This window comes from Schistocerca serialis, chromosome 4 (assembly GCF_023864345.2).
Source record: "Schistocerca serialis cubense isolate TAMUIC-IGC-003099 chromosome 4, iqSchSeri2.2, whole genome shotgun sequence".
In the NCBI taxonomy this organism is placed as follows: Eukaryota; Metazoa; Arthropoda; class Insecta; order Orthoptera; family Acrididae; genus Schistocerca; species Schistocerca serialis.
The window spans coordinates 625,054,418-625,070,499 of NC_064641.1; the positions used below are offsets into that span (position 1 = coordinate 625,054,418).

General features: G+C 39.2%; 1 protein-coding gene across 4 annotated transcripts in view; it reads left to right on the forward strand.

Annotated features, from left to right (window-relative positions):
- The window catches only part of LOC126475439 (DNA repair and recombination protein RAD54B-like), a 343,815-nt gene that overhangs the window by 146,533 nt on the left and 181,200 nt on the right, over nucleotides 1–16,082 (forward strand). For all 4 annotated transcript variants that reach the window (XM_050103292.1, XM_050103293.1, XM_050103295.1 and 1 more), the window contains exon 7: nucleotides 1,052–1,199. In XM_050103292.1, coding sequence (XP_049959249.1) covers nucleotides 1,052–1,199 — 148 coding nt within the window. The remainder of the gene's footprint in view (nucleotides 1–1,051; nucleotides 1,200–16,082) is intronic.

Sequence of the window (16,082 nt, forward strand, 5' to 3'; positions counted from 1 at the left end):
TGGATGTTCTGAGCTTGTGGTATGGAAGAATTAATACTCACAAGGGAACCTCCCCATCGCACCCCCCTCAGATTTAGTTATAAGTTGGCAAAGTGGATAGGCCTTGAAAAACTGAACACAGATCAATTGAGAAAAGAGGAAGAAGTTGTGTGAAACTATGAAAAAAATTAATAAAATATACAAACGGAGTAGTCCATGCGAAGATAGGCAACATCAAGGAGAATGGGAGTCAAGGAGCGCCGTGGTCTCCTGGTTAGCGAGAGCAGCTACGGAACGAGAGGTCCTAGGTTCAAGTCTTCCCTCGAGTGAAAATTTTAATTTTCTATTTTCAGTTTATGTGAGAAACTCTTATGTTTTCATCACTTTTTTGGGAGTGATTATCACATCCACAAGAAAACCTAAATCGGGCAAGGTAGAAGAATCTTTTTACCCATTCGCTAAGTGTACAAGTTATGTGGGTCGACATCATATTCCTGTCATGTGACACACATGCCGTCACCAGTGTTGCATAGAATATATCTGACGTGTTTTCCTGTGGAGGAATCAGTTGACCTATGTCCTTGTGATCAAATGTTTTCGGTTCCCATTGGAGAGGCACGTCCTTTCGTCTACTAATCGCATGGTTTTGCGGTGCGGTCGCAAAACACAGACACTAAACTTATTACAGTGAACAGAGACGTCAGTGAACGAACGGACAGATCATAACTTTGCAAAAATAAAGAAAGTAAAATTTTCAGTCGAGGGAAGACTTGAACCAAGGGCCTCCCGTTCCGTAGCTACTCACGCTAACCACGGGACCACGGCGCTTCTGAGTTCATATTCTCCTTGATGTTGCATATCTAGCGCATGGACTACTCAGTCTGTATATTTTACTAATTTTTTTCATAGTTCCACACAACTTCTTCCTGTTTTCTCGATTGATCTGTGTTCAGTTTTTGAAGCCCTATCCACTATGCCAACTTATAACAAAATCTGAGGGGGTTGCGATGGGGATGTTCCCTTGTCAGTGAAATGCCTCATACAAGGGATAAATAATTATATTTTCTTACAGGACATTGTTAAAGCAAGGCCCATATGGTGGAAGGCCTATTATTCGGAATGCTTTGATTGTAACACCAAGCAGTTTAGTTGGGAATTGGGAAAAGGAATTCCAGCAATGGTTAGGAAGAGGAAAAATCCATACATTTATTGTTAATCAGGTAACAATTTATTGAATGATTTTAACTGCTAATTATTACGTGTTTTATAATTTTCTGTACACTTTCAAACTGTAATTGTTGTTTGTTTGGCCCGTAACAATCTACACACATTTTAAAAATTTAGCTTATTTTAGTATAACAGCAGTGCAGAGGTTTGTGTTTGATGTCACATAGCTATTAATTCTTCATCTAATTTTAAAATCCTTAGGTTATCAGCTTGCTCCAGAACTGCAACATTTAGACACAAAAATAATCTCCATCATCATGTCAAACATTAAATAATCATCTCATTGGAGTATTCCAGTAACCATGTGCCAATGTTAATTTTTCAGTCTCTATTGTTTTTCATTCAGTATTCCTTCATCATTTCATTGAATTCATTTTTCATCTATTGGATCCATTTGAAACCTGTTATATTTCCTTATGGAGTCCGTCCATCTGTAAGACATTTATTCTATAACTGCGTCTATCTTTTTCTACATCCCTTGTTTTTGAACTGATATTGGAATTTTCAAATAATTGAATATTATAATACATAAATATAATTAAATTCATATTGACAAAAATTCTAATTGTAAAAGAATGATAGAAAGAAAATTTGAAACAAATGGAAAAGTTCATATGGTGATTAAAATGATGTGGATATGAAATAGAAATAAAACATTATATTTAAACCAATTAACTGAGTAAAAATAGTGATCAAAGTCATTTTGATAAAGATTTAAAAATGAAAAAAATTTCTGCATCTGGTGAGATTCAAACCCACAAACTCCTGTATGTGAACCTCTTATCCTATCCACTACACCACACAAACAGTGTGCATAATGTGACTTTTTTGATGTTATTGAGCTTCACATAAGATTCCAAAATTTTTTTCATCAGTTACCTGCAAATAAGGGGCTACCACAGTGAATTGCTGTAAGGTGAGATCCTGGGATTTTATCCTACATCACTGTATATTTGCTGCTCCTCTCCCTATGAGGTTTCCCTGTCAACATAGCCAGATGTATATGACTGTTTCTTTGGAGTTCAGTAATCATCAACAAATTGTTGTTGTTGTGGTCTTCAGTCCTGAGACTGGTTTGATGCAGCTCTGCATGCTACTCTATCCTGTGCAAGCTTTTTCATCTCCCAGTACCTACTGCAACCTACATCCTTCTGAATCTGCTTAGTGTATTCATCTCTTGGTCTCCCTCTACGATTTTTACCCTCCACGCTGCCCTCCAATACTAAATTGGTGATCCCTTGATGCCTCAGAACATGTCCTACCAACCGATCCCTTCTTCTGGTCAAGTTGTGCCACAAACTTCTCTTCTCCCCAATCCTATTCAATACTTCCTCATTAGTTATGTGATCTACCCATCTAATCTTCAGCATTCTTCTGTAGCACCACATTTCGAAAGCTTCTATTCTCTTCTTGTCCAAACTATTTATCGTCCATGTTTCACTTCCATATATGGCTACACTCCATACGAATACTTTCAGAAATGACTTCCTGACACTTAAATCAATACTGGATGTTAACAAATTTCTCTTCTTCAGAAACGCTTTCCTTGCCATTGCCAGCCTACATTTTATATCCTCTCTACTTCGACCATCATCAGTTATTTTGCTCCCCAAATAGCAAAACTCCTTTACTACTTTAAGTGCCTCATTTCCTAATCTAATTCCCTCAGCATCACCCGACTTAATTAGACTACATTCCATTATCCTTGTTTTGCTTTTGTTGATGTTCATCTTATATCCTCCTTTCAAGACACTGTCCATTCCATTCAACTGCTCTTCCAAGTCCTTTGCTGTCTCTGACAGAATTACAATGTCATCGGCGAACCTCAAAGTTTTTATTTCTTCTCCATGAATTTCAATACCTACTCCGAATTTTTCTTTTGTTTCCTTTACTGCTTGCTCAATATACAGATTGAACAACATCGGGGAGAGGCTACAACCCTGTCTTACTCCCTTCCCAACCACTGCTTCCCTTTCATGTCCCTCGACTCTTATAACTGCCATCTGGTTTCTGTACAAATTGTAAATAGCCTTTTGCTCCCTGTGTTTTACCCCTGCCACCTTTAGAATTAGAAAGAGAGTATTCCAGTCAACATTGTCAAAAGCTTTCTCTAAGTCTACAAATGCTAGAAACGTAGGTTTTCCTTTCCTTAATCTTTCTTCTAAGATAAGTCGTAAGGTCAGTATTGCCTCACGTGTTCCAGTGTTTCTACGGAATCCAAACTGATCTTCCCCGAGTTGGCTTCTACTAGTTTTTCCATTCGTCTGTAAAGAATTCGTGTTAGTATTTTGCAGCTGTGACTTATTAAGCTGATAGTTCGGTAATTTTCACATCTGTCAACACCTGCTTTCTTTGGGATTGGAATTATTATATTCTTCTTGAAGTCTGAGGGTATTTCGCCTGTTTCGTACATCTTGCTCACCAGATGGTAGAGTTTTGTCAGGACTGGCTCTCCCACGGCCGTCAGTAGTTCCAATGGAATATTGTCTACTCCGGGGGCCTTGTTTCGACTCAGGTCTTTCAGTGCTCTGTCAAACTCTTCACGCAGTATCATATCTCCCATTTCATCTTCATCTACATCCTCTTCCATTTCCATAATATTGTCCTCAAGTACATCGCCCTTGTATAGACCCTCTATATACTCCTTCCACCTTTCTGCTTTCCCTTCTTTGCTTAGAACTGGGTTTCCATCTGAGCTCTTGATATTCATACCAATCGTTCTCTTATCTCCAAAGGTCTCTTTAATTTTCCTGTAGGCGGTATCTATCTTACCCCTAGTGAGATAGGCCTCTACATCCTTACATTTGTCCTCTAGCCATCCCTGCTTAGCCATTTTGCACTTCCTGTCGATCTCATTTTTGAGACGTTTGTATTCCTTTTTGCCTGCTTCATTTACTGCATTTTTATATTTTCTCCTTTCATCAATTAAATTCAATATTTCTTCTGTTACCCAAGGATTTCTACTAGCCCTCAACAAATTATTAATCCTAAATTGAATTTCTGCTCTGAGGCAAATTTGCAGTTTTTTATATCCACATCTTTACTGCTGACATTATTATTTTTTAGAGTTCTAATTGTGTCCTTAATTTTATCAGCAGAGGGTGTCATATCCTCTTTTAGATTTTCATGAGCCCCTGGAAATTACATTCTGTACTTTGATAGCAGGCAGTTCAAAAGATGATCAAAATGTTTTGCAAGTTTCTCACAGGTTGGTGCCTTGTGCTTGATATTCTGTTAATTTACTGTCGCAGATCTGCTAGAAATTTTAGAAGTTTTTTTGGTCATGATCTTGCTTTTGTCATCTGCGACTTTTTCAAAGCTCTTTTAACATCCTTAGTATCAGTGTTGTTATCTTTCCATGTTGTTGAAATTGTTCATAGTATTCCCTTTTTCCACAATATTTCTATGTTTACTTTGTGTACGCTGTTTCTGTTAATGCTTCCTCACATATTCCGTTTCAACATGTATGTTTTTTTAATTTTTTTCTGGCACATATGTTTGCTGCATTGTTGATTCTTTTTAGATACTTAGTTCCTAGAATGAGATTTTCACTCTGCAGTGGCATGTGCGCTGATATGAAACTTCCTGACAGATTAAAACTGTGTGCCGGACCAAGGCTCAAACTCGGGACCTTTGCCTTTTGTGGGCAAGTGCTCTGCCATCTGAGCCACCCAATCATGGCTCGCGCCCCGTCCTCGCAGCCTTACTTCTGGCAGTGAGCTGTACTTGGTAGCTCAGATGGTGGAGCACTTGCCCACAAAAGGCAAAGGTGCTGAGTTCGAGTCTCGGTCCGGCACACAGTTTTAATCTGTCAGGAAGTTTCTTACTTAGCTCCTGTTATCAAGCGAATTTTCTCTTAAAAATTTGTGTTGTTTCTAGTGGGCCCTGAGTCTGTGTAAGTGGGATATTCTTAATTGTTATCCATCTTGAAGATACCATCAGTGAACCTGAAACACCAAGGAATTCAGGATTTTGGCTGGCGCAGGATCACTGATGATATCTTCAAAATTTGGGCCCAGGGCCAAAACACTGAAACCACATTCTTCCACAACATCAACACCTTCTTTTCCATCTACTGCACTTGGTCCTCGTCACCCCAGTGTGACACCTTCTTGGACACTGGTCTCCACCTCTGTGATAGCCCCATCCAAACCTCTGCCAATATCAAGCCCACTAACCATACCATATTCAGTTCCTACGTTATGTTAACTGACACCCTGCCCTTGCCAGAAGGTCACTTGTGTATAGTCTGGCACCTCAGTGGTGGTGCATCTGCAGCGATGAACGATTCTTGCCCAGTACACTGCAGGTTTTACCAGTGCCATCACACGCAGGCATTACACTCCCAAACCAAGACCAATTTGTTGTAATGCCTCCATATGAATTCATAATTATACAACTACCCCAGAAACTGACTGTAAAAGGAGTTGCCTCCAAATCATCCAGTATCACCCTGGACTGGTACAGCTGAAGTATATCCTTCATTGGTGCTTCAAATATTTATCATCATGCCCAGAAATGAGGAACAACCTACTTGCACTCCTTCTCACCTCTCTCAGACTAGTATTCCACTGCACACTCAATCTTCTAGTCCCTCCATATGCCACACCACTCCCAGCCCTTTGACACATGGATGGAACACTTGCCCACAAAGAGCCAGTTTCAAGACCTGCCCAATTCACCCACCTAGCACATCCTACTGCATTCCCATAAGGATTATTTTATCTTTCAGAGGCAGAGGCCATGTGAAAGCTCATGTGGCAGCTGTCCTGTAATTTCTGCATAGCATTTTACATGGACATGACCACCAAACAATTGTCCACTCAACAGTCTGTGGCCAAGAGTGGAGTTGACTCTCCACTGGTGGAACATGCTGCTGGGCACAACATTTTCAATTTCAATGCCTGGTTCACAGGCTGCACCAACTGGATTCCTTCATCCCAATACCAGCTTCTCTGAATTACGTATATGAGAGTTGTTCTTATTAAACATAATTTAATCCCATACTCCTCCTAACCCCAGTCTCTGTTAGCCTTTGCCACACATCCATCTATACCCATGTCCCATGACCTTAAATTCACTTATGGTGCAACCATACCCTGTTCTTCTGTTCTATATCTCTCCTCCAAATACACTCCTCAATGTCATTGTACACTTCCTGCAGCCAGAAGCAGCTTGCCAGTGCCACATTCATATCTCATCTCATCCATTTAAGCTGCAGTGCTAGCACAATTTAGTCAGAACAGTTGAAATATGCTGAAGTTAAGCCACTGTTTAAGAAGGGAGATAAAGAAATAGCATCAAATTTCCATCCAGTTTCAGTTTTGCCAGCATTCTCAAAAATTTTATAGAAAGTAATGTACAATCGGCTTTATAACCATCTTATCTCAAATAACATACCGTCAAAGTCACAGTTCGGACTTCTAAAGGGTTCTGATATTGAGAAGGCTATCTACACTTACAGTGAAAATGTGCTTAATTCATTAGACAAAAAATTGCAGGCAACTTGTATATTTTGTGATCTGTCAAAGACATTTGACTGTATAAATCACAATATCCTTTTAAGTAAATTAGAATATTATAGTGTAACAGGAAATGCTGCAAAATGGTTCAAATCTTATATCTCTGGCAGGAAACAAAGGGTGTTATTAGGAAAGAGACATGTATCAAGCTATCAAGCATCATCCAACTGGGAAATAATTCCATTTTAGGGCCCTTACTTTTTCTTGTGTATATCAATGACCTTTCATCAGTAACATTACCAGAAGCCAAGTTCATTTTGTTTGCTGATGAAACAAACATTGCAATAAATAGCAAATCAAGTGTAGTCTTAGAAAGGTCAGCTAATAAAATATTTGTGGAGACTAATCACTGGTTCCTAGCCAATTCTTTGTCACTAAACTTTGAAAAAACACACTACATGCAGTTCAGAACTCGTAAGTGGTGTCCCACGAGTATATGCCTAACATATGACGACAAGCAGATAGAAGAAGTGGACAGTGTTAAATTCTTGGGATTACAGCTTGATAATAATTTCAACTGGGAGGAGCACACCACAGAACTGCTGAAGCATCTTAACAAATCTCTATTTGCAATGCGAATTGTATCAGACATGGGGGATATAAAAATGAAAAAGCTGGCATACTATGCTTACTTTCATTCCATAATGTCATATGGGATTATTTTTTTGGGCCAATTCATTGAGCCAAGCTAAAGTTTTCCAGGCACAAAAACGTGCAGTAAGAGCTATATGTGGTGTGAACTCAAGAACATCTTGCAGAAGCCTGTTTAGGGAACTAGGGATACTAACTACTGCTTCCCAATATATTTATTCCTTAATGAAATTTGTTATTAAAAATATTTCACTTTTTCAAACCAACAGCTCAATTCATAGAATCAATACTAGAAATAAGAATAATCTTCACAAGGATTTAAAGTCACTTAGTCTTGTACAAAAAGGTATGCATTATTCAGGAACACATATTTTTAATAACTTGCCAGCAGCCATAGAAAGCTTAACAACCAATGAAATTCAGTTTAAGAGAAGCCTAAAGGATTTATTGGTGGCCAACTCCTTCTACTCCATTGATGAATTTCTCAGTAGAACCAACTGATCTGTGTGTGTATATAAGTACAATCTACCTTCTGCACAAGTTCAGTGTAGTAATGTGTTCATTGTAAATAAGTATTTAGTAGTTGTATTACATGTTTATTACCTTATAAATAAATAAAAAACTTTTTTATTTTAAATTCAGTGCATTAGTATTTGTAAAATGATTCTTTCATATGTTGTTGTTGTTGTGGTCTTCAGTCCTGAGACTGGTTTGATGCAACTCTCCATGCTACTCTATCCTGTGCAAGCTTTTTCATCTCCCAGTACCTACTGCAACCTACATCCTTCTGAATCTGCTTAGTGTATTCATCTCTTGGTCTCCCTCTACGATTTTTACCCTCCACGCTGCCCTCCAATACTAAATTGGTGATCCCTTGATGCCTCAGAACATGTCCTACCAACCGATCCCTTCTTCTGGTCAAGTTGTGCCACAAACTTCTCTTCTCCCCAATCCTATTCAATACTTCCTCATTAGTTATGTGATCTACCCATCTAATCTTCAGCATTCTTCTGTAGCACCACATTTCGAAAGCTTCTATTCTCTTCTTGTCCAAACTATTTATCGTCCATGTTTCACTTCCATATATGGCTACACTCCATACGAATACTTTCAGAAATGACTTCCTGACACTTAAATCAATACTGGATGTTAACAAATTTCTCTTCTTCAGAAACGCTTTCCTTGCCATTGCCAGCCTACATTTTATATCCTCTCTACTTCGACCATCATCAGTTATTTTGCTCCCCAAATAGCAAAACTCCTTTACTACTTTAAGTGCCTCATTTCCTAATCTAATTCCCTCAGCATCACCCGACTTAATTAGACTACATTCCATTATCCTTGGTTTGCTTTTGTTGATGTTCATCTTATACCCTCCTTTCAAGACACTGTCCATTCCATTCAACTGCTCTTCCAAGTCCTTTGCTGTCTCTGACAGAATTACAATGTCATCGGCGAACCTCAAAGTTTTTATTTCTTCTCCATGAATTTTAATACCTACTCCGAATTTTTCTTTTGTTTCCTTTACTGCTTGCTCAATATACAGATTGAACAACATCGGGGAGAGGCTACAACCCTGTCTCACTCCCTTACCAACCACTGCTTCCCTTTCATGTCCCTCGACTCTTATAACTGCCATTTGGTTTCTGTACAAATTGTAAATAGCCTTTCGCTCCCTGTATTTTACCCCTGCCACCTTTAGAATTTGAAAGAGAGTATTCCAGTCAACATTGTCAAAAGCTTTCTCTAAGTCTACAAATGCTAGAAACGTAGGTTTTCCTTTCCTTAATCTTTCTTCTAAGATAAGTCGTAAGGTCAGTATTGCCTCACGTGTTCCAATGTTTCTACGGAATCCAAACTGATCTTCCCCGAGGTTGGCTTCTACTAGTTTTTCCATTCGTCTGTAAAGAATTCGTGTTAGTATTTTGCAGCTGTGACTTATTAAGCTGATAGTTCGGTAATTTTCACATCTGTCAACACCTGCTTTCTTTGGGATTGGAATTATTATATTCTTCTTGAAGTCTGAGGGTATTTCGCCTGTTTCATACATCTTGCTCACCAGATGGTAGAGTTTTGTCAGGACTGGCTCTCCCACGGCCGTCAGTAGTTCCAATGGAATATTGTCTACTCCGGGGGCCTTGTTTCGACTCAGGTCTTTCAGTGCTCTGTCAAACTCTTCACTCAGTATCATATCTCCCATTTCATCTTCATCTACCTCCTCTTCCATTTCCATAATATTGTCCTCAAGTACATCGCCCTTGTATAGACCCTCTATATACTCCTTCCACCTTTCTGCTTTCCCTTCTTTGCTTAGAACTGGGTTTCCATCTGAGCTCTTGATATTCATACAAGTGGTTCTCTTCTCTCCAAAGGTCTCTTTAATTTTCCTGTAGGCGGTATCTATCTTACCCCTAGTGAGATAGGCCTCTACATCCTTACATTTGTCCTCTAGCCATCCCTGCTTAGCCATTTTGCACTTCCTGTCGATCTCATTTTTGAGACATTTGTATTCCTTTTTGCCTGTTTCACTTACTGCATTTTTATATTTTCTCCTTTCATCAATTAAATTCAATATTTCTTCTGTTACCCAAGGATTTCTACTAGCCCTCGTCTTTTTACCTACTTGATCCTCTGCTGCCTTCACTACTTCATCCCTCAAAGCTACCCATTCTTCTTCTACTGTATTTATTTCCCCCATTCCTGTCAATTGCTCCCTTATGCTCTCCCTGAATCTCTGTACAACCTCTGGTTGTTTTAGTTTATCCAGGTCCCATCTCCTTAAATTCCCACCTTTTTGCAGTTTCTTCAGTTTTAATCTACAGGTCATAACCAATAGATTGTGGTCAGAGTCCACATCTGCCCCTGGAAATGTCTTACAATTTAAAACCTGGTTCCTAAATCTCTGTCTTACCATTATATAATCTATCTGATACCTTTTAGTATCTCCAGGGTTCTTCCATGTATACAACCTTCTTTCATGATTCTTAAACCAAGTGTTAGTTATGATTATGTTGTGCTCTGTGCAAAATTCTACCAGGCGGCTTCCTCTTTCATTTCTGTCCCCCAATCCATATTCACCTACAATGTTTCCTTCTCTCCCTTTTCCTACACTCGAATTCCAGTCACCCATGACTATTAAATTTTCGTCTCCCTTCACAATCTGAATAATTTCTTTTATTTCATCATACATTTCTTCAATTTCTTCGTCATCTGCAGAGGTAGTTGGCATATAAACTTGTACTACTGTAGTAGGCGTGGGCTTCGTATCTATCTTGGCCACAATAATGCGTTCACTATGCTGTTTGTAGTAGCTTACCCGCATTCCTATTTTCCTATTCATTATTAAACCTACTCCTGCATTACCCCTATTTGATTTTGTGTTTATAACCCTGTAGTCACCTGACCAGAAGTCTTGTTCCTCCTGCCGCCGAACTTCACTAATTCCCACTATATCTAACTTCAACCGATCCATTTCCCTTTTTAAATTTTCTAACCTACCTGCCCGATTAAGGGATCTGACATTCCACGCTCCGATCCGTAGAACGCCAGTTTTCTTTCTCCTGATAACGACATCCTCTTGAGTAGTCCCCGCCCGGAGATCCGAATGGGGGGACTATTTTACCTCCGGAATATTTTACCCAAGAGGACGCCATCATCATGTAATCATACAGTAAAGCTGCATGCCCTCGGGAAAAATTACGGCTGTAGTTTCCCCTTGCTTTCAGCCGTTCGCAGTACCAGCACAGCAAGGCCGTTTTGGTTATTGTTACAAGGCCAGATCAGTCAATCATTCAGACTGTTGCCCTTGCAACTACTGAAAAGGCTGCTGCCCCTCTTCAGGAACCACACGTTTGTCTGGCCTCTCAACAGATACCCCTCCGTTGTGGTTGCACCTACGGTACGGCTATCTGTATCGCTGAGGCACGCAAGCCTCCCCACCAATGGCAAGGTCCATGGTTCATGGGGGGGGGGTCTTTCATGTAGCGTTCATTAAAAAATGACCACCATGCCACTTGGGACCTGTGGAATATAGCGTTCATTAAAAAATGACCACCATGCCACTTGGGACCTGTGGAATGGTACATTAGCTTATTTGTTTGAGTTGTAAATATTTGTCATGTATTGTTGTTTTTCTGACATGTTCTACATCCTGGAGGACCTCCTCACTACGGATCAATTGGAATGAAAGTAAATTTAATCTAATCTAATCAGCTGTGGTAATGTAGCCAGACAGAGAGAGAGAGAGAGAGAGAGAGAGAGAGAGAGAGAGAGAGAGAGAGAGAAAGAGTGTACATACTTTAATTCTGAAGCAGGATTCATCCAAAACTAGCAACTTTCTGTGTTATACAGCACTTCAATTATTTGGTGAGCTTTAATCTTTATTCATTAGATTATTTAGTTTAGAAGAATCCCATCTTGCTTTACTGCAGATGTTGGATCTCTGCATAACAAAATGGTGAATACCTCTTCAAATTTACCACATGGAGCTGCATTTTCTTTTAGCTGGTTTAACTTTCTGCAATGGAAACTGTGTGTTATAAAGGGTAGGCATTTAATTCCAAAATAGGTCAAACTGTTTGACTGAAAGGAGTATTTCTTTGTGGTTTAGTCCATTAGATTCTTCCCATCTAAGAATTGTTATCTCAGTTCTGCCTTCGAGGTTACTGAGTGTATATCACTGGCAACTTGCAACATTCTGCTACAAAACAATGTAAAATATTGATCATAGAAACTGTTTTCATAATTGACTTTTTGTTGATTTACAAAACATCTCTCAAAATACTGGCATAACTTACAGCAGTATGTTAATTGTTTGTACATTCTTTGTAATGGTCATGGTGACTTAAAAAATCACACTTCAGTGCAGTTCAGTTTAATTTTTGGTTCTTCATGCATGTAGGGTGTCAAGTGTGCAAATTAAATAATGTATGTCAAATTTTTCATTCCAAGTCTTCATAAAATACATTAATGGTGACCGACTAAGATACTTATCAGCAGCAGTTGAGACATACCACATAACACACTATATGCGCAACAGGCTGAGGTGCTCATCTATGTGTACCAGACAATAGTGTACAGGCATGGCTGAATAAATGTAATTACAGTTAACATTTACAAGTCTGTAAGAATTCAGATATACAGTTTTTTTATATATAAAAACAAAGATGAGGTGACTTACCGAACAAAAGCGCTGGCAGGTCGATAGACACACAAACAAACACAAACACACACACAAAATTCAAGCTTTCGCAACAAACTGTTGCCTCATCAGGAAAGAGGGAAGGAGAGGGGAAGACGAAAGGAAGTAGGTTTTAAAGGAGAGGGTAAGGAGTCATTCCAATCCCGGGAGCGGAAAGACTTACCTTAGGGGGAAAAAAGGACAGGTATACACTCGCACACACGCACATATCCATCCACACATACAGACACAAGCTAAATATGTCTGCTTGTGTCTGTATGTGTGGATGGATATGTGCGTGTGTGCGAGTGTATACCTGTCCTTTTTTCCCCCTAAGGTAAGTCTTTCCGCTCCCGGGATTGGAATGACTCCTTACCCTCTCCTTTAAAACCTACTTCCTTTCGTCTTCCCCTCTCCTTCCCTCTTTCCTGATGAGGCAACAGTTTGTTGCGAAAGCTTGAATTTTGTGTGTGTGTTTGTGTTTGTTTGTGTGTCTATCGACCTGCCAGCGCTTTTGTTCGGTAAGTCACCTCATCTTTGTTTTTATATATAATTTTTTCCCACGTGGAATGTTTCCTTCCATTATACAGATATACAGTTTGGTTGATAAAAGAAAATGGACATGTTTCACCTAAATTAATTTACTAAAGATGCCTGTTGTAATACAAAATTTAGAAACTGATTATTTGTAAGAACTGAGGAAGGAAATTTCTAGTTGCTAATTTATTCACAGAATCTTATCTTGGTAACTGACATTACGAAACTATTGTTTCCAAAAAAAAGAAAAAAAAAAAAACCCCTACAGAAATAAGATTTCAGGAACTTCTGTCAAACAGATTTCCTCAAATTTTCTTTGAAGGTAAATATTATATAAAATAATGAGAATTTGATATCCAGCAGAAAGTGTAATGACAGTTGTAAACATATAGTCCAATAAAATTAAGTACAACAGTGCTAACAGTATTTTATGAAACATTAGTTCTATGCACAATCTGTGGCAGGATTTGCACCAGTTCCAGCACTGATCAGTTCATAATCATGTTTCTTGGTCTGCCACATTACAAACTCCATGCTGGAATGTTTACTAGATCTACCATCTGTAGTCAGATGGACCTATGTTCTTTTCAGATGGACCTATGTTCTTTTAGGAAGTAAAGTTATGAAGCTGCAATAATGAAACCAGTATAGAGACTGTAGTACTGAACATAGGTGTGACAGTGGAGTGCAATGTTGTCAGCACCATACATTGTAATCAGCACAAATACACTGCTGTGCCAAAACATTATGACCACCGACCACAGCGACATTGCATGCCACCAGGTGGTGTTGCAGTAAAGAAAGTATGTAAGTGGACCAGACATAGATGAAGGATCACCCTAGCAAAGGTACGTGCTGTAACTGGGTAAATCCATTGAGATAAGCAACTTTGACAAAGGGCAGATTATTAGGACACAGAACCTGTGACTAGGTATCTCAAAAATGGCAGAGCTGGTCAAATGTTCACATGCTACTGTCATGAGTGTCTATGGAAAGACGTAGGAGGACAGTGGACCCCCCCCCCCCCCCCCCCCCCCCCCCCCCCCCCCACTCCTCAGCTGCTAAATGGTTGGATGTCCATGACTCTTCACAAAATATGGGGTTAATAGGCTAGTCTGCTCTGTAAAGTAGGATAGGTGATCTGTGGTATCTCTGCAGAAAGAGCACAATGCTGGTGCATGCACAAATCTTTCACAGCACACCATTCATTATACATTGTTGAAAATGGAGCTCCACAGCAGACCACTCTAATGTGTTCACTTGTTGATCCAGTGACATTGTCAGTTATGATTGCAATTGGCATGGGACCATCACGATTTGACCATCAATTTTTGGAAACGTGGCAAATCAAATTTTTGCTACATTAGGTCACTGGTCATCTCCACAAATGCTGTCATCAAGGTGAACGGTGGCTCGAAACATGCAGTGCACCATGCATACAGGCTAGTGAGAGAGTATTACACTATGAGAGACATTCTCCTGTGCTTTCATGGCACCTGTGACAGTAATTGAAGACATGCTGACAAATGTGAACCACCTGCATCCCTTTGTGCTTGATGTTTTCCCCGATGGTGATGTTGTCTTTCAGCAGTATAAGTGTCCACATCTTGGAGCCAGAACCATGCTTTAGTGATTTGAGGAGCATTATAGTGAACTCACATAGATATCTTGGCAACCAAATTCACCTGATGTTAATTGTATGGAACCCATTTGGGTCGTTATCGGGTACCATAACAGTGTACACAAATCAGTGGCCCTTTATTTACGTGAATTACATGTCCTGTGTATAGATATCTAATGCTCCATACCTCCACAAACCCAACAACAAACTGTTGGATCCCTGATATGCAGAATCAGTGATGTATATCGTTCCAAAGACAGACAAACAAGTTATTAAACGGGTGGTCCTAAAGTTTTGGCTTATGAGTGTAGCTGCTTTGTGCAATGCAGCAAGAATGATTAAAAGCTATAGCTACTTATTATTCTATGCTGTGCTAGTAATTATGTAGTTGATATTACAATGAAGGTTGCAAGTAATCAAAGGCACACAGTAAAATGGCAAACTGATTCCTTAACTACCAATAACATTTGTACTTAATGAAAGGCTACCTTTTGCACTCATACTATAATTTACAAGGGCTATCCGGAATATAAATTTGATTTTCATGTAGCATAGGAAGTAGTAGTGGGCATGGAAAACTTACTACACTGATACATGCAGTAGATCAGTGTGCCTAGAGCTGTGCTAGCAAGAAAGTCACATTGATCCTCATTTTCCTGCACAAGCTGCTAGAAATTGTACTTGCATTAGAAAATTCCACTAAATATGAAATCTGTTCTGTAATAATATTTTTAGTGGCAAAATAATCTCAAGACTCTTTACATTCATCACAAAATTTGTGCTATATATAGACCAAATGTAATGAGTGAAGATTTTAAACATCAGTAGCATTCCTAGAATGAATTTTCACTCTGCACTTTGCAGGTCTGAGTTTTGAGTCCCAGTCTGGCACACAGTTTTGATCTTCCAGGAAGTGTTGATAGTGTTCTTTGTTTAAGAACGGAAGGATAAAAGTGCATGATAATAACAATAGAAGTGAACATCCCTATGTAGTCAGCAATGAACTGATAAAGAAAATCGGTGAAAATATACGTGAAATCTCGTATTTCATGATAATCTCAACTGTCTGACAACTTTCCACATATTTAATAGAATGTTCTGCAGGACATTGCGACAAAACTAATGGCTTGCTCCTTAGGTCCCAAAACTCTCTGAGGCACAATTTATACAAAGGAAATATGTCACCTTATTATAAGAGGTGATAAATGCTTAAATACCCTATCTGATCAAAAGTATCCAGGCACCTGTTTGTGGACATTAATGTGGGGGTATCCACCATTTTTCTTTATGACAGCTTGAACTCTGAGATGAGATGTCTGAATGTTTTTGGAGGAGTTGCAGCCCATTCTTCCTCAAGAACTGAAACCACAGAAGGTAGTAGTGGTGATGTGCAGCTGAGTCGACATACTAACTCTACCATAAGGTG